Source organism: Ornithorhynchus anatinus, chromosome 1 (assembly GCF_004115215.2).
Source record: "Ornithorhynchus anatinus isolate Pmale09 chromosome 1, mOrnAna1.pri.v4, whole genome shotgun sequence".
Classification (NCBI taxonomy): Eukaryota; Metazoa; Chordata; class Mammalia; order Monotremata; family Ornithorhynchidae; genus Ornithorhynchus; species Ornithorhynchus anatinus.
Window position 1 is genome coordinate 68,090,790 of NC_041728.1, and position 27,307 is coordinate 68,118,096.

General features: G+C 47.0%; 2 protein-coding genes across 4 annotated transcripts in view; one reads left to right on the forward strand and one right to left on the reverse strand.

The window, feature by feature from the left end:
* Positions 1–2,251: 2,251 nt before the first annotated feature.
* Positions 2,252–18,781, reverse strand: MORN2 (MORN repeat containing 2). Of its 2 annotated transcripts, XM_029061843.2 has the most exons (5): positions 18,689–18,781; positions 15,395–15,445; positions 7,645–7,751; positions 5,918–6,054; positions 2,252–2,505 (listed from the first exon to the last, which is right to left on the reverse strand). In XM_029061843.2, the coding sequence occupies exons 1-5, from the start codon at positions 18,693–18,695 to the stop codon at positions 2,403–2,405; spliced, it is 405 nt and encodes a 134-aa protein (XP_028917676.1). In that variant the 5' UTR covers positions 18,696–18,781; the 3' UTR covers positions 2,252–2,402. The 2 variants fall into 2 exon arrangements, with proteins under 2 accessions (XP_028917676.1, XP_001510140.2); XM_001510090.5 differs by lacking the exon at positions 15,395–15,445 and having other exon boundaries at positions 18,689–18,764.
* A 73-nt stretch (positions 18,782–18,854) lies between these two features.
* DHX57 (DExH-box helicase 57) overlaps positions 18,855–27,307 on the forward strand; it is a 58,799-nt gene continuing 50,346 nt past the window's right edge. For both annotated transcript variants that reach the window (XM_029061844.2, XM_029061845.2), the window contains exons 1-2: positions 18,855–18,911; positions 25,323–25,552. In XM_029061844.2, coding sequence (XP_028917677.1) covers positions 25,329–25,552 — 224 coding nt within the window. In that variant the 5' untranslated portion in view covers positions 18,855–18,911; positions 25,323–25,328. The remainder of the gene's footprint in view (positions 18,912–25,322; positions 25,553–27,307) is intronic.

Here is a 27,307-nt window from a genome sequence, read left to right on the forward strand (position 1 = left end):
GTTTACCCAACTCTGTTGTAGTGTACTCCCCCGAGCGCTTAATATAGTGCTCCCCCACGGTAACTAGTCAATAAATATGATTAATTGACAGAACCCCTGATCTGGATTCAACCACCCACCCCACAGCTTGGCGCTAGCAAAACACAGCTCTTTACATAGTAAGCGCTCAATAAATACGATCCGGACCCACACCCCTGCTTGGCACTAGAAGACGGGGCCCAGTTCGGGGCGTGTGGATTAGCTCTGAGGATGTAGGCTTGGCTCTCTGGGGGTGCAGGACAACTTGGTATGAGAGGCTTGATATTCTAACCTTGGAATTAGAATTAGAGAAGCGGCGTGGCTCGGTGGAAAGAGCACAGGCTGGGAAGTCAGAGGTCATGAGTTCAAATCCCAACTCTGCCGCTTGTCAGCTGTGTGATTGTGGGCAAGTCACTCAACTTCTCTGGGCCTCAGTTACCTCAGTTAAATGGGGATTAAGACTGAGCCCCAAGCGGCACAACCTTATGACCTTGTATCCTCCCCAGCGCTTAGAACAGTGCTTTGCGCATAGTAAGCGCTTAACAAATGCCATTATTATTATCAACCCCCCCTTGGGAGGTCTAGACTACCTGGGAATCATGGGAATTGGAACCCACAGGCACTCCTGAGTCCGGAGACAGTCGATTACATTTACCGAGCGCTTACTGTATGCTGAGCACTGTACTGCATGCTTGGGAGAGAAGCAGCGTGGCTCAGTGGAAAGAGCACGGGCCTGGGAGTCAGAGGTCATGGGTTCAAATCCCAGCTCCCCCACTTGTCAGCTGTGTGACCTTGGGCAAGTCACTTACTCCTCTGTGCCTCAGTTACCTCATCTGTAAAATGGGATTAAGGCTGTGAGCCTCATGTGGGACAACCTGATGACCCTTTATCTACCCCAGCGCTTAGAACAGTGCTGCTCTGCACATAGTAAGCGCTTAACAAATACCAACATTATTATTATTATTATTCTTACATTAGAACAATAAAAAGACACATTCCCTACCTACAATGAGCTCACGGCCCAGAGGAATCCGAGCCAGAAATAGGCAAAAAGAGGAGGTCTTTTCAGGTCAGTGTAAGCAGCGGAAAGATGCAGCTTGGGTACGGTTGAGGTATTTTAGCAGAATCTCTAGGTTCTGCTAGAACAACACGCTTTTAATCCTCGTCAGGATGTGATGCCATGTTGGATGAAATCGCTGCGCAATGGTGCCAGTCAAGACGGTGCAAGCAAGACGGGACTATTTGAATACAAGGTTTTCGTAAGGCGGCGTTAGTGAGGAACCAAGTCCTTGTGTTATAGGAGAACTCATTCATTCATTCATTCATTCATTCATTCATTCATTCATTCATTCATTCATTCATTCATATTTATTGAGCAATGACTGTGTGCAAAGCATTCCTTTGAATAAGTGCTTGGGAGAGTACAGTACAACAACAGACACATTCCCTGCCCACGATGAGCTCGCAGTCTAGAGGGGTGCACAGTCTAGAGGGAACGGAGTGAACCCTTCTTTTAAAACTTGTTTGAATAAAGTTACTCCATTTGTATTTGTACCTCAAAGCCCCTTTCAGACCCAGATTCCTCCAAATCTGCAGGAAGTAGGTCAGGAGTGTGAGTTTTCAACATCATCATCATCATCATCATCATAACTGCGGTATTTGTTAAGCACTTACTATGTGCCAGGCACTAAGTCCTGGGGTAGATACAAGGTAATCGGGTTGGACACAGTCCCTGTCCCGCATGGGGTTCACAGTCTTAATCCCCATTTTACAGATGAGGTAACTGAGGTATACAGAAGTGAAATGACTTGCCCAAGGTCATACAGCAGACACGTGACGGAGCTGGGATTAAAACCCAGGTCCTTCTGACTCCAGGCCTGTGTTCTCTCCACTAGGCCACGGAGGCTTCATCTTTTAATCTTGGAAAGTATGTGGCCCTGAAATGGGAAATGGCCTTTAGCAATCCAATCAATCCATGGTATTTATTGAGCACTTACTGTGTGCAGAACACGGTACTAAGCGCTTGGGAGACTACAATATAACAGTTGGTAGACACTTTCCCTGCCCACGACAAGCTTACAATTCCACTGGAGAGCCAAGGTGGGACCCAGCATTCCTGGGGCTTGGGGAGGTTCTAGCCAGTAAAAATATTCAGCCTCTCCGAATTTCCTCTGGGCCAGTAAACATTTTAATAAGCTCTAAAACACTGAAAGAAAGGTTAACGAGAGAGAACTAACTGAAAAGAAAGGATCCTCTTTTATTCGATGGAATTATAATGAGGAGCAAACGAAGGCGTCTCGAAGGAAATTTCAGGCTGACAAAGAATCTGGTGGCCACAACTTCCGAAGTCCATCGGCCTTGCCTTCTAGGCGAGAGAGTCAGAGCTACATCTGCAGTTTTAGTTTCAGCCCTGGTGCGGCTGTGCAATGAAAGGTGCCGCTCCACTCCAGGCCCTGGGTATCGGTAAACTCGCCCTCGCCTTCCACCCTGCAATAATCCAAAAACAACAACAACCAAAGTCTGTTCACGAAGGAGACTGAGAACATTCATCTTACACAGGCAAATGGGTAAATCTCCACCAGGCTCCACCCCTCTGATGCTATTGGGATTCCAGTTCATTCAATAGTATTTACTGAGCGCTTACTATGTGCAGAGCACTGTACTAAGTGCTTGGAATGTACACATTGGCAACAGATAGAGACAGTCCCTGCCCATTGACGGGCTTACAGTCTAATCAATAATAATGTTGGTATTTGGTAAGTGCTTACTATGTGCAGAGCTCTGTTCTAAGTGCTGGGGTAGATACAGGTTAATCAGGTTGTCCCACGTGAGGCTCACCGTTAATCCCCATTTTACAGATGAGGTAACTGAGGCACAGAGAAGTGAAGTGACTTGCCCACAGTCACACAGCAGACAAGTGGCAGAGCCGGGATTCGAATCCATGACCTCTGACTCCCAAACCCGGGCTATTTCCACTGAGCCACGCTGCTTCGTCTCCCTCAAGCCTGGCCTGATAATAATTACGGCATTAAGTGCTTACATCACGGGAGGATACCAAGGTTATCGCATCAGACGTGGTCTCTGTCCCACATGGGGCTCACAGTCTATCTTAGCCCCATTTGACAGATGAAGAAACTGAGACCCAGAGAGGTGAAGCGACTGCTCATCGTGAACCTCTCCCCTCAGCGTGGCTCACTGGAAAGAGCACGGGCTTTGGAGTCAGAGGTCATGGGTTCGAACCCCAGCTCTGCCACTTGCCAGCTGTGTGACTTTGGGCAAGTCACTTAACTTCTCGGTGCCTCAGTTCCCTCATCTGTAAAATGGGGATAAGACTTTTAGCCCCATGTGGGACAACCTGATTCCCCTGTGTCTACCCCAGCGCTTAGAACCGTGCTCGGCACATAGTAAGCGCTTAACAAATACCAACATTATTATTATTATTATTACTTAGCAAGGTGTTTAGCACATAGCTAGTGCTCGATAAATGCCATCTTTTTTGTCCCACTCTCTTCTGCGTCACCTTGATTTGCTCCTTTTATTCACCCCTCCCTTAGCCCCAAGGCACATATATCCATATCTGTAATTTGTAAGAATATTAATAATAATAGTCCTTGTTAAGCACTTCCTATGTGCCAAGCACTGTTCTTGACACTGGGGTAGATACAAGTTAAGCACGTCGGACACAGCCCTGTCCCCACATGGGGCTCATACTCTTAATCCCCATTTTCCAGATGAGGTAACTGAGGCTTAGAGAAGTGAAGTGACTTGTCCAAGGTCTCACATCAGACATGTGGCGGAGTCAGGATCAGAACCCAGGTCCTTCTTACTCCCAGGCCCGTGCTCTATCCACTGAGCCATGCTGCATCTAGTGGCGGACATTACATATCGTATTATAATGTAATGTATATCGTATTATATTAACGTCTCTCTCCCTCTCTTGTGGTGAGCAGGGAACGTACCTACTGATGCTGTTACATGGTACTCTCCCGAGTGCTTAGTAGAGTGTTCTGCACCCGGTAAGCACTCAATAAATGCCATTGGTTGCCAGATTGATTTGTTGTTGTTTTTTCCCACCCCACGTCACGCCCAGCAAGCCAGGGGCTGGAACCCAGGTGTTCTGACTGCCAGCCTTGGGCCCTTCCCACTAGGCCAAGCCTGATGTCACAGCGCTCTGCCTTCACATCCCCGAGAAATGCCTTCTCCCACACAACCTGGGCACTCTTCCCAATTGGGTCACCCAAGATTTCTGAGCTCCCACCCTGGACCTCTTAGACAGGGGTAGGCCTATCATCGGCATGGCCAGGAGGCCATTCATTCAGTCGTTCATTCAACTGAATTTATTGCGTGTGTACGTGGTGCAGAGCACTGTACTAAGCGCTTGGGGGAATACGATACAACAACAAACAGATACAGTCCTTGCCCGCAGCGAACGGGAGTCCAGTGGGACATGGATTGAGTCCAACCTGATTAGCTTGTATCTATCCCACTGCTTAGTATAGTGGGACATGGTTTGGGTCCAACCTGATTAGCTTGTATCTGTCCCACTGCTTAGTAGAGTGCCCAGTACATAGTTAGCGCTTAACAAATACCATAAAAAAAGGGCTCAATGAATACCACTGATTGATTGACTGATTGGTACGGGTCTCGTGGACCAGAGAAGGAGACGAGAGATCCTACTTTAAACGGAACTGCCCCGATATCAGGTCTGTCCCGGATCCTAACAGATTTAGGTGATGTTTCACCTAGGGGAAGTAGTAGAGAGGAATAGAATAAAATAACAACCTAAAAGGAGAGAGGATGGAAAAGAAAATTCCAGGAGTGATTTAAACCTTTGTGCAAAGGTTTGGAGATGTTGACAGGAACTTCTGCATAGTGGATAGAGAAGGCTCAACGAGATAAATGAAAGGTCTAGCGTCATCATGCTGAAAGGCGTCCGCCACTTCTATCAACACGAATTTTGAAACACGACTAATACTGTTCAGAAACAAAATTTATTACACAGACAAGAGAGGTATGTGATTTAAAAATAAAATGTCTATCTGGGAAAGCAGTACAATGAATGTGCATTGTAATTATCCATAGATTTATGTTTGTTAATCTGAAAATGTCTTTAAACACCCTTTTCATGTGTTCCAAAAATAGAAAAATGTGTTTCCTTGGTGTTCGTTCATACAAGAACTGACAGCAATCTTCCAGAAATAATCTAAATAGCAGCATGGCCTAGTGGATAGATCATGGGCCTGGGAGTCAGAAGGACCTGGGTTCTAATCCCAGCTCCTCCACTTGTCTGCTGTGTGATCCTGGGCAAGTCACTTCACTTTTCTGGGCCTCAGTTACCCCTTTTGTAAAACTGGGATTGAGACTGTGAGCCCTGTGTGGGACAAGGACTGTATCCAACCCGATTAGTTTTTATTCATTCATTTGTTCAATCATATTCATTCATTCATTCAATCATATTTGTTGAGTGCTTACTATGTGCACAGCACCGTACTAAGCGCTTGGGCAGGTACAATACAGCAATAAAGAGAGACAATCTCTCCCCAAGGTGAGCTCACAGTCTGGGGTAGGGGGGAGATGGACATCAATACAGATAACCAGACATCGATATAAATAAATAAAATTGCAGATATGTACGTAAGTGTTGTGGGGTGGGGAGGGGGGGAAGAGCAAAGGGAGCAAGTCAGGATGACACAGAAAGGAGTGGGAGATGAGGAAAATTGGGGCTTAGTCTGGGATCTGCCCAGATTAAGGGAACCTGCCTTGTCTCTGCCCCAGTGCTTAGTAAGCACTTAACAAATACCATCATTTTTATTATTAATACAGGGGTTGGCACATAGTAAGTGCTTAACAAATATAATTTTTTTATCAGTATCATCATCATTAGAACCCTAGAACTCACTTGTTTTCATTGAAATTTCCAGAGTACTTTGCTCCATTTGGGAATGTGTAAGTGCCTAGTCCATGAAACTTGTTGTCCTTGAACTGTCCTTCATAAACTGCTCCTGAAGGATGTTCAAGTCTGCCCGATCCATTCATCTATTTCGAAGCGAAAATAGAGATAAAGGGTTTAAAGTTCATCAAGTTCCCATCCATAAATTGGCTCCTACCGTTAACTCGATTTCACTGGCCGACGAGTCTGTAATAACTTCATCCCACTCATTTTTCAATTTACCCCACCTCTGACAAATGGTTGGGCTTCCAGGCAGAATCAGGATGACAGCAAGATACCCCAAAAAACCATGGCCGGGAAAGCAGAAGTGAAAGTAAAATTCGACTCTTTCCAGAATGATGGGGGAGTTAGTGGATAGAGCACAGGCCTGGCTCTGCCACTTGTCTGTTGTGTGACTCTAAGCAAGTCACTTCACTTCTCTGTGCCTCAGTTTCCTCATCTGTAAAATGGGGATTAAGACTGTGAGCCCCACGTGGGACAGGGACGGTGTCCAACCTGATTTGCTTGTATCCACCCCAGTGCTTTGTACCGTGGCTGGCACATAGTAAGCGCTTAACGAACACCACAGTTATTATTATTGGGTGGTGGGGATGTGGGGCGAAGAGGGGGAGAAAGAGAAGAGAGAAGAGTGGGGTGGTGAGAGAGACTCCCGCTCACCCTGCAGCCTCGGGGAGGACGATGGGAAGATGGGAATCTGGGAAGATGGGAATCCCATAGGTTTCCAGGCAGGGCCAGGGACTGGGTCCTGCTGTCTGACAAGGCTGAGGGAGGAGGAGGAGGAGAAGGAGGAAGAGGATTCCCTCTGGCCCCCCAAGGAGTCAGGCTGGCTCATTCATTCATTTTATCATATTTATTGAGCGCTTACTGTGTGCAGAGCACTGTACTAAGCACTTGGGAGAGTACAACACAACCACAAGCGTACACCTTCCCTGCCCACAGCGAGCTTACAGACCAGAGGGGAAGACGGACATTAATGTAAATAGATCAATTACATAGGTAATTTATATATATTAGTGCTGTGGGGCTGGGAAAGGGGATAAACAAAGGGAACGAGTCAGGGCGGCGCAGAAGGGAGTGGGAGAAGAGGAAAGGAGGGCTTAGTCCGGGAAGGCCTCTTGGAGGAGATGGGCCTTCGATAAGGCTTTGAAGGTGAGGACAGTAATCGTCCGTCGGATATGAAGAGGGAGGGCGTTCCAGGCCAGAGTGAGGATGTGGGTGAGGGGTCGGGGGCGAGAGAGACGAGATCGAGGAACAGCGAGAAGGTTAACGTTAGAGGAGTGAAGCCGCATCACATTATAACCAAGTCACCTCTGCATAACAGCTCTGCATTCCCTTATTCTTCCTTCATATGCTTTCCACATTGCATTCTAAAATGTCACGTTTTGCTCTGAAGCGGGTGTGAAAGGTACTGTTAATTTCTCTCGATCTTTTTTAGCCATACTTTACCCTCAGATAAAACCTCACTGTCGGTAACTTCATCTTTGAATACAAAAGACAGCATATATGCATGCAGGTTATGTCTCCCTCTCTCTCTCTTCACTCCCTCCATATGTTCCGAGATGTGTACTAGATCTATTTTTGTCTATGTGGCCATGGATTTAATACATAGAGAATATTTCCTGCGACACCCAGTGTTCAAACTTAAATACAATGAAAACTTCATAATTTGTTTCTACCTTGTCATTTTTCCAGTTTCCTACATAGACAATTCCATTTTGGGTGGTATGAACTCCCTCTCCATTTCTCTCAAGGGCTCCATTCGATGTTCTCGTACAGTTGCCCTCTAAAACAAAAGAATCGGGAAAAGTTCTAGGTGCTATAAAATCCAAATGGAACAAAAATTCTAATTAACATTGTTATTTATCATGCACCCACTAGGTATGGGGGAAGTACAGACTAAAGAAGTGACATTATTCCACAAGGAGCTTACATTCGAACAGCAGGAATCCTAAATATTATTATTTTTATTATTGCATTTGTTAAGCACTTGTTTCAAGCATTCTTCTAAGCACTGGAGTAGGACACGGTCCCTGTCCCACAAGGGGCTCAAAGTCTAAGTAATAGTACCTTATTTACCAAGAAGTGCTCAAACATCCAAATCACAGAAGTTTAAAGTGCACCTTTTCCCCAAGCAAGTTCTAATCCCACAGTAGATTATTCAATAATGACCTGCTAGAACTTCCTGTGAACTACAACACCTTTCAGAAAGTCTAATTGAACCCTCAGGTTTGGAGGCAAGTCTAAAGTATGGGATCAGGTAATTATGGACTGTATTAAGCTAAGCACTTACTAAGTGCTGGGCACTGAAATAATAATAATAATAATAATAGTTCTTGTTAAGTGCTTATTATGTGCCATTCTAAGTGCAGGGTTAGATACAAGTTAATCAGGAAACAGTCCCTGTCCCACATGGGGCTCACAATCTTAATCCCCATTTTACAGATAAGGGAACTGAGGCCTAGAAAAGTGAAGTGACTTGCGCAAAGTCACATAGCAGACATGTGGCAGAGCCGGGATTAGAACCCAGCTCCTTCTGACCACCGGGCACGGGCTCTAGCCACTAAGCCGTGCTGCTTTTCTAGGCACTGATGTGAATCGTTATAAGAGAATCAGATCAGACACAGAACTCATAATCGAAGAGGTAGGGAATTCATTTATTCACTCAGCTGTATTTATTGAGCACTTACTGTGTGGAGAGCACTGTACTAGGTGCTCAGGAGCATGCAATATAACAATAAACAGACATATTCCCTGCCCACGACTAGCTTACAGTCTAGAGAAAACAGATAACAGTGCCTGGCACATAGTAAGTGCTTAACAAATTCATGAAGCGTCCCATATTTTTTTGTTAATGAAGTGTATATCTCCTTGATTCTGTTTATCTTGATGATGTCTTGTTTTTGTTTTGTTCTGTTTTGCTCTGCCGTCTGTCTCCCCCGTTTAGACTGTGAGCCTGTCTCTATCCGTTGCCGAATTGTACATTCCAAGCGCTTAGTACAGTGCTCTGCACATAAGTGCTCAATAAATACGATTGAATGAATGAATGAACAAATACCATAATTACTGTAACAGCCCAACTTTACAAATGAGACAGAGGCACAGACCGAGCAAGTGATTTTCCCTAGTTCACACAGCAGGCCTGTAGAAGACAAGGATTAGAACCCATTCTCTTTCCATTGTGCCACATCAATCAATGGTATTTACTGAGCGCTTACCGTGTGCCGAGCACTGTGCTAAGCGCCTGGGAGAGGACAATCCAACAGAATTGGTAGACACGTTACATGCCCACAGTGAGCTTATAGTCCAGAGGGCAAGACATGACCAGAAGGCCACAAGGCTTCCCTTTCTCCGAAGAAGTTCCTGGAAAAAAGCAGCGTGGCTTAGTGGATAGAGCACGGGCCTGGGGGTCAGAAGGACCTGGGTTCTAATCTCGGCTCTGCCACGTGTCTGCTGTATGACCTTGGGCGAGCCGCTTGACTTCTCTATGCCTCAATTACCTCATCTGGAAAATGAGGATTAAGAGGGTGAGCCCCATGTGAGACAGGGACTGTGTCCAACCTGATTAACTTGCATCTACCCAGCATTTAGAACAGTGCTTGGCACACAGTAAGATCTTAACAAGTACCATCATTATTATTATTATTATTACCAGGCAGTCAAGGGCTGGGGCAACAGTCGAAACAAACAATTTGGGCAATATTTTAGGTTGGAATGTTGACAACCTGCCTGGAATACTGAAACACTGTTACACGAGAGCGACGTGTTACGTTCAGAAGCATCACGGCCTAGTAGATAGAATACGGGCCTGGAAATCAAAAGGACTTGGGTTCTAATCCCCGTTCCACCACTTGTCTGCTGTGGGACCTTGGGCAAGTCGCTTCATTTCTCTGTGCCTCGGTTACCTCATCTGTCGAATGGGGATTAAGACTGTGAGCCCCATGGGGGACGGGGACTGTATCCAACCCGATTTGCTTGGATCGATGAGAGATCTGGGGAGATGTTGGAGGAGGGGAGGAGGCAAAGACCTGGGAAAAACTTTAGAAAGTGGTTTTGTAGCTGTTGAAAGCGCTTAGTACAGAGTTCTGCACATAGTAAGCGCTCAATAAATAATATCGAATGAATGAATGAAACCAGTAGGGGTGAATCACACTCCCCTAACTAGACTCACTACCTGTTGCCTGCCTGGAATTTCAGCCCCCCAAACTTCCAGTTCCCCTGAGCCCTACAGGTGCTTCTCTCGCCATCCCTGTTACTACTTTTATTTATGGTGTTTGTTAAGTGCTTACTATGTGCCAGGCACTGTACTAAGCACTGAAGTAGATACGGGTGGACACAGTCCCTGTCCCCCATGGGGCTCACAGTCTTAATCCCCTTTTTACAGATGAGGTAACAGAGGCACAGAGCAGTTAAGTCATTTGCCCAAGCTCACACAGCAGACAAGTGAAGGAGCCGGGATTAGAACCCAGGTCCTTCTGACTCCCCAAAGTCTATTTTAGTATTTCAGGCACACTGGTGGTGTATTCCTTTGCCGAAACAGCTGAATTGATGTGCTTCCAGAAATGGGATTGCAACTGTGACACATTACCCTATCGGCATTTTCTCCAACAACCTCCTGTCCCAACTTGGCTTATTCGCTGGCCCCAACAACAAAGGGGATTAATTTAATTCTCCAAGCAACAAAGTCTCCAAGATTGAAGACGAGGAACATGTCTGCTCATTCTGTTGCACTGTATTCATTCATTTGTTCATTCAGTCGTACTTATTGAGCGCTTACTGTGTGCAGAGCACTATACTAAGCCCTCGGGAGAATACAGTACAACAATAAACAGTCACATTCCCTGCCCACAGTGAGCTTACGGTGTAGAGTGGTAGAGGCAGACATCATTACAAATCAATAAAATTACAGATAGGTAAGAGAGTAGAATTAGGGAACAGATAGAGACAATCCTAACCCAACAATGGGCTCACAGCCCAGGTGCTTAGTACAGTGCTCTGCATTTAGTAAGCACTCAATAAATACAATTGATTGGCTGATTGAAATAGATTCCTGAATTTCCAGGAATGTTTAATAGTCTGTAAATTCCCGGAAGGCAGGGATCACGTCTACCCACTCCAGGACACTGTACTCTCCCAAGCGGACAGAACTGTACTCTCCACACAGTAAAGTACTCAATAAAGATGTCGGATTGATTTAGTTGTCTTTCATGTTAAAAGATATAACTGACAGTGAAAAGATAACATTATATAAAAATATGTAATATAAATAATATTTAATACACTATAAGCTCCCTGAGGGCGGGGATCATGTCTACTAACTCTTACTGTATTGCAGTCTCCCAAGTGTCAGTACTGTGCTCTGCACACAGTAAGTGCTCAATAAATACCACTGATTCGATGGTCTACTCAGAGATCTATCTACAGGCATTCATAGGCTTGTGTAAATACAGTGTTGTATTTCCACTAATATTTAAATCATTTAAATGATGCTCGCCAAATCTCATTCATTCAATCAATCGACCATATTTATTGAGCACTTACTGTGTGCAGAGCAGTGTAATAATGTTGGTATTTGTTAAGCGCTTACTACGTGCAGGGCACTGCTCTAAGCGCTGGGGTAGATACAGGGAAATCAGGTTGTCCCACATGAGGCTCACAGTCTTAATCCCCATTTTACAGATGAGGGAACTGCGGCACAGAGAAGTGAAGTGACTTGCCCACAGTCACACAGCTGACAAGTGGCAGAGCTGGGATTTAAACCCATGACATCTGACTCCAAAGCCTCGGCTCAGCACTTGGGAGAGTAAAATATATCAGAGTTGGTAGACATGTTCCCTGCCCACAATGGTCTTACAGTTAGACAGTCAGTTGATCGTATTTGAGCACTTACTGTGTGAAAAGCACAGTACTAAACACTTGGGAGGGTACAATATAATAGTAAACAGACACATTCCCTGCCCACAATGAGCTTACAGTCTAGAAAAGGGAGACGGACATTAATATAATAAATGACAGATCTGTACGTAAGTGCTGCGGGGCTGGGAGGGAGGATGAATAAAGGGAGCAGGTCTGGGCGACGCAGAAGGGAGTGGGAGAAGAGGAGAGGAGGGCTTAGTCAGGGAAGGCCTCTTGGAGGAGATGGGACTTCGATAAGGGTTTGAAGGCAGGGAGAGTCATTGTCTGTCGGCTATGAAGAGGGAGGGCGTTCCAGGCCAGAGGCAGGACGTGGGCGAGAGGTCGGCGCTTAGGTAGGCGAGATCAAGATACGGTGAGAAGGTTAGCATTAGAGGAGCGGAGTGTGCGGGCTGGATTATAGGAGAAAGGAGGGGGCAAGGTGATTGGGGACTTTAAAGCCACTGATGAGAAGTTTTCGTTTGATGCAGAGGTGGAGTTTCTTGTGGAGTGGACAAACATGGCCTGAACGTTCATATTATCCTCTCTCAAGGGCTCAGTACTGTGCTCTGCACATAATAAGTGCTCAATAAATACCGCAGATTGATTAAAAAGGAACCCAAAAATGCTGGTTGAAAAAATTACACAAGTTCCTTCTGTCTCAACATGTAGAATATTGAAAAGATACCTAAAACCTCAACTATACCCTCATCATGACTGCCGCTTGTCTGCTGTATGATCCTGGGCAAGTGACTTCACTTCTCCGTGCTTCAGTTCCCTCATCTAGAAAATGGGGATTAAGACTGAGAGGCCCATAGGGGATGAGGACTGTGTCCAACACGATCTGCTGATTTCCAAATACGGGGCCTGGCATCTAGCAAGCCCTAAAAAAATGCCATCATTATTATCTTCAAGGAGAAAGATGAGAGATGAGATTGAATTAACCATCATGGCAAATCAATACTCTCTATTGCAGACCAAATTCTAGCCCAAGGGAGAGCAATAGGTGGCCCACTTCACCGTGGAGCGTGACCCTACCAAGATTTTGAGCAATTTTTTCCCTTATTTGCCAGTACATTTTAACAACCAAGCCAGTAGGGCCTGATGAGAATTGAGATAAGGCCTGACCTAGAGTTGTAGAGAACAGTTCATTCATTCATTCATTCATTCAATAGTTTTTATTGATCACTTACTATGTGCAGAGCACTGTACTAAGTGCTTGGAATGTACAAATCAGCAACAGATAGTTCAGTCATTTACATCGTGGTCCTCTCAAAATTGATCAGTGGCTAGACCCTGTCTCGTAATTAATCAATCCATCCGTAGTTGAGCATTTACTGTGTGTGCAGAGCACTGTACTTAGCACTTGGGAGAGAACAATATGACAAAGTTGGTAGACACATTCCCTGCCCACAAGGCGCTTACAATCTGTCTACTTTTGTATCAATAAACTTGATTAAACTATTTTTAAAAGTCTTGCATTGATACTAAAAAATCCATATATTTGAATGGCTAAGCTACCCCTTTCCCAGTGTTACTACTAAAATAAAATCGTGGACTGCAAAATTATGGATTTCTGGTCTTTTTTTCAGTAGTGCCCCACTCCTAAAAATAACGAATGGAAAGACTCTAGGCCTGGACATCGAAACTGGATTCTAATCCCACCTCTACCACTTGTCTGCAGTATGACTTTGGACAGCCCACTTAATTTATCTGGGCCTCAGTTGCCTCATCTGTAAAATGAGCATTAAATGCCCACTCTCCCTCCACCTTAGACTGAACGCCTCTATGGCAGGGATATGCTTGATCAGATTATCTTATATCTACCCCAGCCCTAAATCCAATGCTTGGATCGTAGTAAGTGCTTAATAATTATCACAATTATTATTATTACTATTATTTTACCCTTGCCCTAGCCAGATGACTCCTGGATCAACTTGAATATCTCTGCCTGAACACTCCTGGATCACGATATTGTTGTTGTACTGTACTCTCCCAAGCGCTTAGTACATTGCTCTGCACACAGTAAGCGCTCAATAAATACGACTGAATGAACGAATGAAAAAAAGCTTTGATTCACAGCCTCCCCGTAGACTGTAAATTCATGGTGGAAAGGGGATGTGTCTGTTTATTGTTATATTGTACTTTCCCAAGGGCTTAGTACAGAGCTCTGCTCATAGGAAGCACTCAATAAATATGATTTAATTCACGGCCCGGCAAAGCAGACATAATCATTATAGCATAACGGAGACAGGAAAGGTATTCTGGGGAAGCAGCGTGGCTCAATGGAAAGAGCCTGGGCTTCGGAGTCAGAGGTCATGGGTTCGACTCCCGGCTCTGCCACTTGTCAGCTGTGTGACTGTGGGCGAGTCACTTCACTTCTCTGGGCCCCAGTGACCTCATCTGTAAAATGGGGATTAACTGTGAGCCTCACGTGATTACCCTGTATCTACCCCAGCGCTTAGAACAGTGCCCTGCACATAGTAAGCGCTTAAATAAATACCAACATTTTTTTTCTCTATAGTCTATCTATAGAATCTGCCTCTCTCCCCAGTTAGATTACGAGCTCTTTGAAGGCAGAGACCGTCTTTTCAGTCATTCAATCGTATTTATTGAGCGCTTACTATGAGCAGAGCACTGTACTAAGCGCTTGGAATGGACAATTCGGCACCAGCTACTCCCTCTCTGCTCTTCAAGTCCTTCGTATGGTGCTCCGCATCCAGTAGTCACTCAGTACAAATATGAGATGGACCGACAGATTGATCCACCGTTGTTTCGCGCTGATGCATTAGGACGCTAAGATTTTTGATACAAAATGACGAAAAGAGAAGTGGCTTCTACACTCCAGAAGCTGCGTGGCTGAGTGGACCAGCACGGGCCCGGGGGTCAGTGGAAAGAGCCCGGGCTTGGGAGTCAGAGGTCATGGGTTCGAATTCTGACTCTGCCCCTTGTCAGCTGCATGATTGTGGGCAAGTCATTTCACTTCTCCGGGCCTCAGTTCCCTCATCTGGAAAATGGGGTTGAAGACTGGGAGCCTCACGTGGGACAACCTAATTACCCTGTATCTCCCCCAGCGCTTAGAACAGTGCTCTGCAGATAGTAAGCGCTTAACAAATACCAACATTATTATTATTATTAATCCCGGCTCCACCACGGTGACCGTGATCAAGCCACTTCACTTCTCCAGGCCTCAGTTACCTCATCTGGAAAATGGGGTTGAAGACTGGGAGCCTCACGTGGGACAACCTAATTACCCTGTATCTCCCCCAGCGCTTAGAACAGTGCTCTGCACATAGTAAACGCTTAACAAATACCAACATTATTATTATTATTAATCCTGGCTCCACCACGGTGACTGTGATCAAGCCACTTCACTTCTCCAGGCCTCAGTTACCTCATCTGCAAAACGGGGATGAAGATTCCTGATTCACTCGTACCTGCTTAGAACAGTGCTCGGCATATAGTAAGCACATAAAAAGTACCATCATTATTATCGTTATCACTTCATGTAAAATTACAGCTTAAAAGGATGCTTACCATACTTGTCCCCATTTGGGAAAATGAAGGATATTTTATAGACTTCGGAATCTGTTTAAGGAAGAAGAAACAGTTGGATTTGAGATTTAAAGATTCTCCCTCCGGGCGGCCCCCAGGACTCTGGGATAGAGAGAGGCATCCGATCTCTTCATCGTCATAGCGCATCCTCCCAAAAGTGAATCAGCGTGGCTTAGCGGAAAGAGCCCGGGCTTGGGAGTTGGAGGTCATGAGTTCTAATAATAATGTTGGTATTTGTTAAGCGCTTACTCTGTGCAGAGCACTGTTCTAAGCGCTGGGGTAGATACAGGGTCATCAGGTTGTCCCCCGTGAGGCTCACAGTCTTAATCCCCATTTTACAGATGAGGTAACTGAGGCCCAGAGAGGTGAAGTGACTTGCCCACAGTCACAGAGCTGACAAGTGGCAGATCCGACTCCGTTGAGGCCGTGAGCCCGTAGATGGGCAGGGATTGTCTCTATCTGTTGCTGAATTTTACATTCCAAGCGCTTAGTACAGTGCTCTGCACATAGTAAGTGCTCAATAAATACGACTGAATGAATGACTCAGCCACTTGTCCGTGTGTGACTGTGGGCAATGATGATGATGTTGGTATTTGTTAAGCACTTACTATGTGCCGAGCACTGTTCTAAGCGCTGGGGTAGATACAGGGTCATCAGGTTGTCCCACGTGGGGCTCACAGTCTTAATCCCCATTTTACAGATGAGGTCACTGAGGCACCGAGAAGTGAAGTGACTTGCCCAAAAATCACACGGCTGACAGGTGGCGGAGCTGGGATTAGAACCCATGACCTCTGACTCCTAAGCCCGGGTTCTTTCCACTGAGCCACGCTGCTTCTCTAAGTCACTTCACTTCTCTGTGCCTCAGTTCCCTCATCTGTGAAATGGGGATTAAAGACTGTGAGCCCCACGTGGGACAACCTGATTACCTTGTATCTGCCTCAGTGCTTAGAAAAATACTTGGCACATAGTAAGCGTTTAATAATAATAAATAATAATTACGGTATTTGTTAAGCGCTATGTACTGAGCACTGTTCTAAGCACTGGGGGAGGAGTCAGAGGTCATGGGTTCGAACCTCTGCTCCGCCAACTGTCAGCTGTGTGACTTTGGGCAGGTCACTTAAACTTCTCAGTTCCTCAGTTCCCTCCTCTGTAAAATGGGGATGAAGACTGTGAGCCTCCCGTGGGACAACCTGATGACCCTGTATCTCCCCCAGCGCTTAGAACAGTGCTCTGCACAAAGTAAGCGCTTAACAAATACCAACATTATTATTATTATTACATGGTTGTCGGGCTGTCCCATGGGGGGGGTTCACAGTTTTAATCCCACAGATGAGATAACTGAGGCCCAGAGAAGTGAAGTGGCTTGCCCAAGGTCACACAGCGGACAAGTGGCGGAGGTGGGAATAGAACCCACGACCTTTGACTCCCAGGTCCCTGTTCTTGCCACTAAGCCACGTTGCTTAACCAAGACCATCATTATTATTAGACAAGCAGCGTGGCTCAGTGGAAAGAGCACAGGCTGGGGAGTCAGAGGTCATGGGTTCAAATCCCGGCTCCACTGCTTGTCAGCTGTGTGACTTTGGGCAAGTCACTTCACTTCTCTGTGCCTCAGTGACCTCATCTGCAAAAGGGGATGAAGCCTGAGAGCCACATGAGGGACAACCCGATGACCTTGTATCCCCCCAGTGCTTAGAACAGTGCTTGGCACATAGCAAGCGCTTAACGAATGCCACCATTATTAATTATTCTCTGGCCCTCAGTGACCTCATCTGTAAAATGGGGATGAAGCCTGTGAGCCCCACGTGGGACAACCTGATCACCTTGGATTCCCCCCCCAGGGCTTAGAACAGTACTTGGCACATAGTAAGCGCTTAACAAATGCCACCATTATTATTATTTCTTATTCTCTGTGCCTCAGTGACCTCATCTGTAAAATAGGGATGAAGCCTGTGAGCCCCACGTGGGACAACCTAATGACCTTGTATCCCCCCCAGTGCTTAGAAGAGTGCTTGGCCCATAGTAATCACTTACCAAATGCCGTCATTATTATTCTCTGGGCCTCAGTGACCTCATCTGTAAAATGGGGATGAAGCCTGGGAGCCCCACGGGGGACCACCTGATGACCTCGTATCCCCTTCCAGCGCTTAGAATAGAACAAATGCCATCATTATTATTATTTATTATTCTCTGTGCCTCAATGACCTCATCTGCAAAATGGGGATGAGCCCCACAGGAGACCACCTGATAACCTTGTATCCCCCTCCAGCGCTTAGAACAGAACAAGGCAGCGTGGCTCAGTGGAAGGAGTCCGGGCTTGGGAGTCAGAGGTCGTGGGTTCTAATCCTGGCTCCGCCGCCTGTCAGCTGTGTGACCTTGGGCCAGTCACTTAACTTCTCTGTGCCTCAGCGGCCTCATCTGTAAAATGGGGCTGAAGACTGTGAGCCCCATGTGGGACAACATGATTGCCTTGTATCTACCCTGGTGCTTAAAACAGTGCTCTGCACAAAATAAGCGCTTAACAAATACCAACATTATTAACAAATGCCATCATTATTATTATTTATTATTCTCTGCGCCTCAGTGACCTCATCTGTACAATGGGGATGAGCCCCACGGGGGACCACCTGATGACCCCGTATCTCCCCCAGCGCTTAGAACAGTGCTCTGCACTGCTCTGCTCTGCACGTGGTAAGCGCTTAACAAATACCAACATTATTATTATTATTATTATTGTTATTATTAATAATAAAAAGAGGATGAAGACCGTGAGCCCCACGTGGGACCACCTGATGACCCCGTATCTCCCCCGGCACTTAGAACAGTGCTCGGCACGTGGTAAGCGCTTAACAAATACCAACATTATTATTATTATTATTAATAATAAAAAGAGGATGAAGACCGTGAGCCCCACGTGGGACCACCTGATGACCCTGTATCTCCCCCAGCGCTTAGAACAGTGCTCTGCACGGGGTAAGCGCTTAACAAATACCAACATTATTATTATTATCATTATTATTATTCATTCAATAGTATTATTGAGCGCCTATGTGCAGAGCACTGTACTAAGCGCTTGGAATGGACAAAGAGGTAACAGATAGAGACAGTATTATTATTATTGCAGTGTTTTGCACCCAGTTATCGCTCTAAGAGTGGTATTTGTTATTATTGTAGTGTTTTGCACCCAGTTATCGCTCTAAGAGTGGTATTTGTTATTATTATTGCACTGTTTTGCAGCCAGTTATCGCTCTAAGAGTGACGCTCTAGGAGGGTCCTCACCAGCCATGGGGCAGAAGGCCAGGCCGCGGAGGCCTCTGGGAGGTTGGTTCGGGCCTGGACGAGGCTTCGGGCGCGCCGCTCGGTTGCCGGGGTAACGGCACCCCCCCGCCCGTCACCCGGAAGCAGAAGGCCATTGGCCAATGAGGAGGGAGCGGGGGCGGCCGGCTGGGCCAATGGGGAGCCAGCGGGGTCCGCGCGGCGGCCGAGGCCTCGAGACCCTGAGGTGAGCGGAGGCCCGGGGGGAGGGGGGAAGGGCAGGACTGGCAGGGGGGGGGGCAACGCCCGCGAGGGCTTCTGGGAAAGAGCAGGACTGGGCGGCGGGCACCGGAAGTGGGCCCTGAGGGGAGCCCTCCTGGGCCCGAGGGGGGGGGACTCCTAATCATCATCATCATGTGGGGCTTCCTTAAGCGCCTACTATGTGCTAAGCACTGTTCTAAGCGCTGGGGGGATGGAGGCAGGGTCACCAGGGTGTCCCCCGTGGGGACTGGACGGTCAGGCCCTAGCTGGCCAACAGATCATCCTCATAATAATGTTGGTATGTGTTAAGCGCTTCCTATGTGCCGAGCACTGTTCTCAGCGCTGGGGGAGACACAGGGGAATCAGGTCGTCCCACGTGGGGCTCCCAGTCTTCATCTCCATTTGACAGATGAGGTCACTGAGGCACAGGGAAGTGAAGGGATTTGCCCACGGTCACACAGCTGACAAGTGGCAGAGCTGGGATTCGAACTCATGACCTCTGACTCCCAAGCCCGGGCTCTTTCCACTGAGCCACGCTGCTTCTGGTTAGCGCTTACTATGGGCCAAGCACTGGTCTAAGCGCTGGGGGGGAGGCAGGGTCACCAGGGTGTCCCCCGTGGGGACAGGAGGGTCAGGCCCTAACCGGCCAACAGATCATCGTAATGATGATGATGGCATTTGGTCAACGCTTACAATGTGCCGAGCATTGGTCTAAGCGCTGGGGGGGACGGGTAGAGGGTCACCAGGTTGTCCCATGTGGGGACTGGACAGTCGGCCTGTAGCCGGCCAACAGATCATCATAATAATAATGGTGATGGCATTTGGTAGGCGCTTACTGTGTGCCAGGCACTGTTCTAAGCGCTGGAAGGATGCATATGGGGTCACCAGGTTGTCCCACGTGAGTACTGAAGCAGCGTGGCTCAGTGGAAAGAGCATGGGCTTTGGAGTCAGGGCTCATGAGTTCGAATCCCAGCTCTGCCACTTGTCGGCTGTGTGACTGTGGGCAAGTCACTTCACTTCTCGGTGCCTCAGTTCCCTCATCTGTAAAATGGGGATTAAGACTGTGAGCCCCACGTGGGGCAACCTGATTCCCATGTGTCTACCCCAGCGCTTAGAACAGTGCTCAGCACATAGGAAGCGCTTAACAAATACCAACATTATTATTATTATTATTACTGGACGGTCAGTCTGTAGCCGGCCAACAGATCATCATAATAATGATATTTGTTAAGCGCTTACTATGTGCCAAGCACTGTTCTAAGCGCTGGGGGGGATGTGAGCGCCATGTGGGACAATGTGATTACCTTGTATCTACTTCAGCGCTTAGAACAGTGCTTGGCACATAGTAAATGTTTAACAATTTCCATCATCCTTGTTATTGTGTGCTTTGGGGCTGGGAGGGGGGAAGAGCAAAGGGGGCAAGTCAGGGTGACGTGAAAGGGAGTGGGAGATAGAAAAGCAGCATTGAGAAGGTTGTGGCTTCTAATCCCAGCTCCTCCACCTGTCTGCTGTAAAACCTTGGGTGAATCACTTCACTTCTCTGGGCCTCAGTGACCTCGTCTGTAAAATGGGGATTGAGACTGGAAGCCCCACGTGGGACAGGGACTGTGTCCAACCTGATTTGCTTGTAGCCACCCCAGCACTTAGTACGGGGTCTGGCACACAGTAGACACTTAACTAATACCAGAATTATTATTATTGGAAGGGAGTGGGAGATGCCGGGGTTTTTTTTCCATTTGGTATTGAAAATGTTCGCTCCCTCATGCATCAGCATGGTAAAGGTGATCGATTATTCTGACAGTCGATCTTGTATTTGTGAGTGAGTGAGGGCAGGCAGGTTGTGGGGATTTGTGTGCGGGGTGACGACGGATCCCACGGGGAGGCTTGTCGGGGCCCGAGCGAGGGCAGGAAGCTCTGCTTCGGCCCTGCCGATGACTGCCGCGTGACCCTGGCCAAGTCCTTTTACTTCTCTGGGCCTCAGTTCCCTCATCTGCGAAAGGGGGATTGAGACCGGGAGCCCCACACGGGACAGGGACTGTGTCCAACCCGATATGCTTGTAACTACCCCAGCGCTTAGTCCAGTGCCTGGCACCTAGTAAGCGCTTAACAAACGCCGTTATTGTTATTATTATTAACTGTTTCCTGGGCCCGAGCCGGACAAGAGGTCCGCATCCTGGGGCAGGAAACGTTTGGATCCACGAGGACTGGAGGATGGATTCATTTTCTTTCCATGTCTGGGTTCTGGGCTCGCCACTTGCTTCACCAGTGATTTACAGCCAGGATCGGAGGGACCCACCAACCTCAGAAGCAGAGTGGCTTAGTGGATAAAGTACGGGCCCGGGTTCATTCATTCAATAGTATTTATTGAGTGCTTACTATGTGCAGAGCACTGTACTAAGCGCTTGGAACGGACAATTCGGCAACAGATAGAGACAATCCCTGCCCAATGACGGGTTCCCAGTCTAATCGGGGGAGACGGACAAAAACAAGACAGCATAATCACGATAAATAGAATCAAGGGGATTTACACCTCTTTCAAATAAATGGGGGAATAAATAATATATACAAATGAGCACAGAGGGGAGGGGGAGCAGAGGGAAAGGGGGCTCAGCTGAGGGGAGGTGAAGGGGGAAGGGGAATCAATGCATTCATTCACTTATATACTGAGCACTTACTGTGTGCAGACTGCTGTACTAAGCACTTGGGAAAGTACAATACAGCAATAAAGGGTTCTAGTGCCGGCTCCGCTACTTGTCTGTTTTGTGACCTTGGGCAAGTCATTTTCACTTCTCCGGGCCTCATCTGGAAAGCGGGGATTAAGACTCTGAGCCCCATGTGGGACAGGGACTGTGTCCAAACCGATCAGCTTCTATCCACCCCGCAGCTTAGTACAATGCCTGGCACATAGTAAGTGTGTAACAAATACCATTAAAAAAAGAAGCCCCTTTTCTATTTCTCAGTGACAGAATCGGAAGACGGTGACTGGTGAGCAATCTTTATTGGGACCTGCTCATTATTTCTACAGTTGTTCATCTTAGAGAGAGAAGCGACAGGGAATTTGTGTGGCTTCAAGGCTTAACACCAGCCAGTTGTATTTATTGAGCGCTTACTGTATGCGGAGCAGTGTACTAAGAACTTGGGAGTGTACAGTGTAACAGTTGGTAGGCACGTTTCCTTCCCACAGCGAGTTTACAGTCTTGAGGGGGAGACAGACCTTAAAATAAATTACGATTAAGTACATAAGTGTGGTGGGGTTGAGGATGGAGTGGATAAATGATTCAAATCTAAGTTCAAGGGCAGTGCAGAAAGGAGAAGGGGTGGAGGAAACGAGGGCTTAGTTGCCTCTCCTGGAACGCCCTCCCTCCTTATATCAGACAGATAATTGCTCTCCCCCACTCCGAAGCCTTACTGAAGGCCCGTCTCCTCCAAGAAGCCTTCCCTGACTAAGCCCTCTTCTCCTACTCCCTTCTGCGTCGCCCTGACTTGCTCCCTTCGTTCATTCATTCAATTCATTCATTCAATAGTATTTATTGAGCGCTTACTATGTGCAGAGCACTGTACTAAGCGCTTGGGATGAACAAGTCGGCAACAGATAGAGACAGTCCCTGCCGTTTGACGGGCTTACAGTCTAATCATCCTCCCAGTCCCACGCCACATACTTATCTATCTGTCATTTAATTATGTATTTCTGTATATTAATGTCTATCTCCCCTTCTAGACTGTGACCTCGTTGTGGGCAGGGACTGTGTCTGTCTGTTGCATTGTACTCTCCCAAGCACTTATACAGTCCTTTGTGTACCGTAAGCGCTCAATAAATACGATTGAATAAAGTGAAGGCCTGTTGGTGGAGATGTTTAAGGCTTTGAAGGTGGGGAGAGTGATGGACTTTTGGATATGTAGGGGGAGGGAGTTCCATGCCGAAGGTAGGATGTGGACGAGGGACAGTGGCAAGATTGATGAGATCGAGGTACAGTGAGAAGGTCGGCATTAGAGGAGCAAAGTGCGCAGGCTGGGTTGTAGTAGGAGAGTAGCAAAGTTTAATGTAGGAGGGGGGCAAGGTGATTGAGTGCTTTAAAGCCGACGGTGAGGAGTTTCTGTTTGATGAGGAGGTGGATGGGTAATAGCCGAAGGTTCTTGAGGAGTGGAGAAACGTGGACTGAATGTTTTTGTAGAAAAATGAGCAGAGCAGCAGAGTGAAGTATGGACTGGAGTGGGGAGAGACTGGAGGCAGGGAGGTCAGCAAGGAGGCTGTTGTAGTTGTCAAGGAGGGATAGGATAGGTGCCTGGATCGATGTGGTAGCAATTTGGTTGGAGAGGAAGGGATGGATTTTAGCACACTGTGAAGGCTGAACTAACAGTATTTACAGACTATGTAGATTGCGTGAGAGAGAGGAGTCAAGTATATGCTCAAGTTATGGGCTGGTGAGACAAGAAAGATGGTGGTGCCATCTACAGTGATGGGAAAGTCACGGGGAGGACAGGATTTGGGTGGGAAGATGAGGAGTTCTGTTTTGGAAATGATAAGTTGGAGGTGTTGGCAGGACATACAAGGAGAGGTGTCCTGGAGACTGCAGAGAAGGGGAAAGATCAGAGCCGGAGATGTGGATTTGGGAATCATCCACAAAGAGGTGGTAGTTAAAGCCGAGAGAGCGAATGAGTTCTCCAAGGGAGTGGGTGTAGATGGACAGTAAGAGGGAACCCAGAACTGAGCCTTGAAGGACTCTCAGGGGGCGAGGCAAAGGAGGAGCCCGTGAAAGAGACTGAGAACGAGTGGCCAGGGAGGAAGAGAACCAGGAGAGGACGGTGTCAGTGAGGCCATGGTTAGACTCAGTAAATACCACTGGTTGGTATTGTGAGCTCTTGGAGGGCAGGCAACGTCTTCCTTTCTTGTCGTATTCTCCCAAGCATTTAATATAGTACTACACGCTCAGTAGGTCGTCTATAAGTACCACTGATAGAGAAAGTGAGGGGGCTTGCTTCCTTAGTAGCGATCTTAGATCTGTAGTGGGCTGAAAGCACCTGAGGCCAGAGGGATGAAAATGTTAATCTGGGTTGGGTGGTGACCCTGTAGGAATGATGAATTTGATTCTTGAACTGAGTGACCCAGGATTCTCATCTTATGATAACTTTGAGCCTTGAAACTGCGGGCAGGGGGGACGGGGAGATATGTTTATCTTTAACTCTGACTTTTACCCTGACTTTCCCATCACTGTAGATGGCATCACCACTCTTCCTGTCTCAAAAGCACATCACCTTGGCATTGTCCTTGACTCCTCTCTCTCATTCAACCCACATATTCAATCTATCCTGTCGGGTCAACCTTCACGACATTACTAAAATCTGCCTTCTCCTCTCCATCCAAACTGCTCCCGTGTTAATCCAAACACTTATCTATCCTACCTTGATTACTGTGTCAGCCTCCTTTGCGGATCCCCCGCCTCCCGTCTCTCCCCACTCCAGTCCATACTTCTTCATTCTGCTGCCCAGATCATTTTTCTACCAAAACATTCAGTCCATACTTTCCCAATCCTCAAGAATCTCCAGTGGTTGTCCATCTACCTCCGCATCAAACAGAAACTCCTTACCTTTCCCCATCCTACATACCCTCATTAATCTACTGCAACCCATCCCGCACTCTTTGCTCCTCTAATGCTAACCTACTCACTGTACCTCGACTTCATCTATCTCGCCACCGACCTCTTGCCCGTGTCCTGCCTCTGGCCTGGAACGCCCTCCCTCCTCGTATCTGACAGACAATTACTCTCCCCCTCTTCAAAGCCTTATTGAAGACAAACCTACTCCCAGAAGCCTTCTCTAAGTCCTCTTTTCCTTCACTCCCTTCTGCGTCACCCCGCTTGCTCCTTTTATTCATCCCCCCTCCGACCCCACGATACTTATTTACGTATCCTTAATTCATTTATTACTGTCTGTCTCCTCCTCTAGACTGTAAGCTCATTGTGGGCAGGGAAGGTGTCTATTATATTGAACTCTCCCAAGCACTTAGTAAAGTGCTCTGCCCGCAGCACTCAGTAAATACCACTGATTGATGTTTATGGGGTGATGGTTCTCGTGTCAGCTTCGGTGTTGGAATTGCTCGGTCGCATTGGACTTTATTTAATCTTTTTATAACCAGAAGAGAAACCCCTTGCTTATGTGGCGGATGAATGCGTTTGTTAATAAGTGGGTGTTACAAAAGCCATCGAGCTGGCGAGGCTCACCAAACATTTTCTTAGTTTGAGCTAAGGTAAAATGCTTTTTAAAAATCGGAAGTCATAAAAATAGCCCCAGTTTCCTTTTAAAGTATTTCAGATTGAAGGTATAAATGTAGACTACCTTTGACAGATGACTCATCTCAGAAGTGATGTGAATCCTTTATTCGTTTTTTTGTTCCCCGCAGGTGAAAATGAGCTCTTCGGTGAGGAGGAAAGGAAAGCCGAACAAAGGAGGTGGGAAAGGGTCATCTAATAGAGGCGGCGGAGGAGGAGGAAGAGGACGAGGAAGAGGAAGAAGTCATTCTAGTAAACCACAAGCCAGTGGTGGAGGAGGTGGCAGTAGAAAAGGATCAAGCAAGATTTGGGATGATGGAGATGATTTTTGCATCTTTAGTGAATCAAGGAGTTCCTCCAGGTCATTATGATTTTCTGGGTTTTCATTCTAAAAACGATGGTGGCCCTTCAGGCGGTTAAAGTCAGCAATTCTCTTTCTTTGTTTTGCTTATATTTGATTGAGCAAATTATGTGTAATGCTTGAAATGCCATTTACTCTGTGCGTGTGTGTGTTTTGGGGGAATTGGCAGATCCGGTAGTGAGTGAAGTATATGAAAGCTAAGTGTAATCCTCTTCCATAGTAATGGAAGGATTTGGGGTTCGCGGTCCTCCCCCACATATCCACACTAAAAAAGACCAAGGACTCTGTTTAGCCTCGGTATCACCTCGGGCATCGCCCCCCAGAATTGTTCCCTGCCTGGGACTCCTCCTTGGGCAACAGTTACCATTCATTCATTCAGTCGGTCGTATTTATTGACGGCTTACTGTGTGCAGAACACTGCATTAAGCGCTTGTATAGTCCAATTTGGTGAAAGATAGAGACAATCCCTACCCAACAACGGGCTCACGGTCTAGAAACCATGAAGGGGGTGGTCCTGGGGTGCCAGAGTGATGGAGGGAGGGAGGAGCGGGCCTCCTGGGGATCAACCGGACCCGAAATGCATTAGAAGTGGCCCAGCACACAGGTCCAACACTGCAATCTAATCAACTGCGCTAGGATCCGTCCCCTCCGAGCACTTGGTATTCCCGTCATCCTCAGCCCCACGGCGCTTAGGTATGTATCCAGACTTAATATTTATATGAATTTATATAAATTCACCCCATCTAGTCTGTAAGCTCGGTGTGGACAGGGAAAGTGACCACCAACTCTGCGGTGTGGCACTCTCCCAAGCGCTTAGTAGAGTGCTCTGCACACAGTAAGTGCTCAAATACCATTGATAGAAATGCTATGAATTAATAGAATCAGGGCAAGCGCTATGACCAGTCCAGATATTCATGACCAGAATATTTAGGCTAGTTTTCTAGTTTAACTCCCATGAATCGATCAATCAATCAACAATCAACGGTATTTATTGAGTGCTTACCGTGTGCAGAGTACTGTACTAAGCACTTGGGAGAGTACAGTGTCACAGAGTCGGGAGATACGTTCCCTATCCAAAAAGATTGTACGGCCTAGGGGAGGAGACGGACGTAAAGATAAAATTTGGATACGTACATGAGTACTGTGGGGATGAAAGTGGGGTGAAATATTGAGTGCTTTTAGACTGTGAGCCCGTTGGGCAGGGATTGTCTCTATCTGTTGCCGAATTGTACATTCCAAGCGCTTAGTACAGTGCTCTGCACACAGTGAGCGCTCAATAAATACAATCACGTGAATGAAGTGCTTAAGGGATACTAATACAAATGCACAGGCGATGCAGAAGGGAAAGGAAGGAGGGGAAATGAGAGGTTGGTCGGGGATGTTGGAGATGTAATTTTAATAGGGCTTTGAAGATGGGGAAAGAGGAGGTCTGTCAGAAGTGAAGGAGAAGGGCATTCCAGGCCAGCGGGGGATGATGGGCAAGGGATCGGAAATGAGATAGATGAAATGGAGGTACAGTGAATAGGTTGGCATTAGAGGAGGGAAGCGTGCGGGCCGGGTTCTAGTAGGAAATCAGCAAGGTAAGGTAGGAGGGGCTGAGCCGGCAGTCCTTTAAAGTCGATAAGGAGTTTCTTTTTGATGCGGAGGTGGATGGACAACCACTGGAGGTCCTTGAGGAGTGGGGAGACGTCCACTCATATAGAAAAATGAGCCAGAGGGCAGAGTGAAATAAGAGCCGGAGTAGGAACGCAGTAG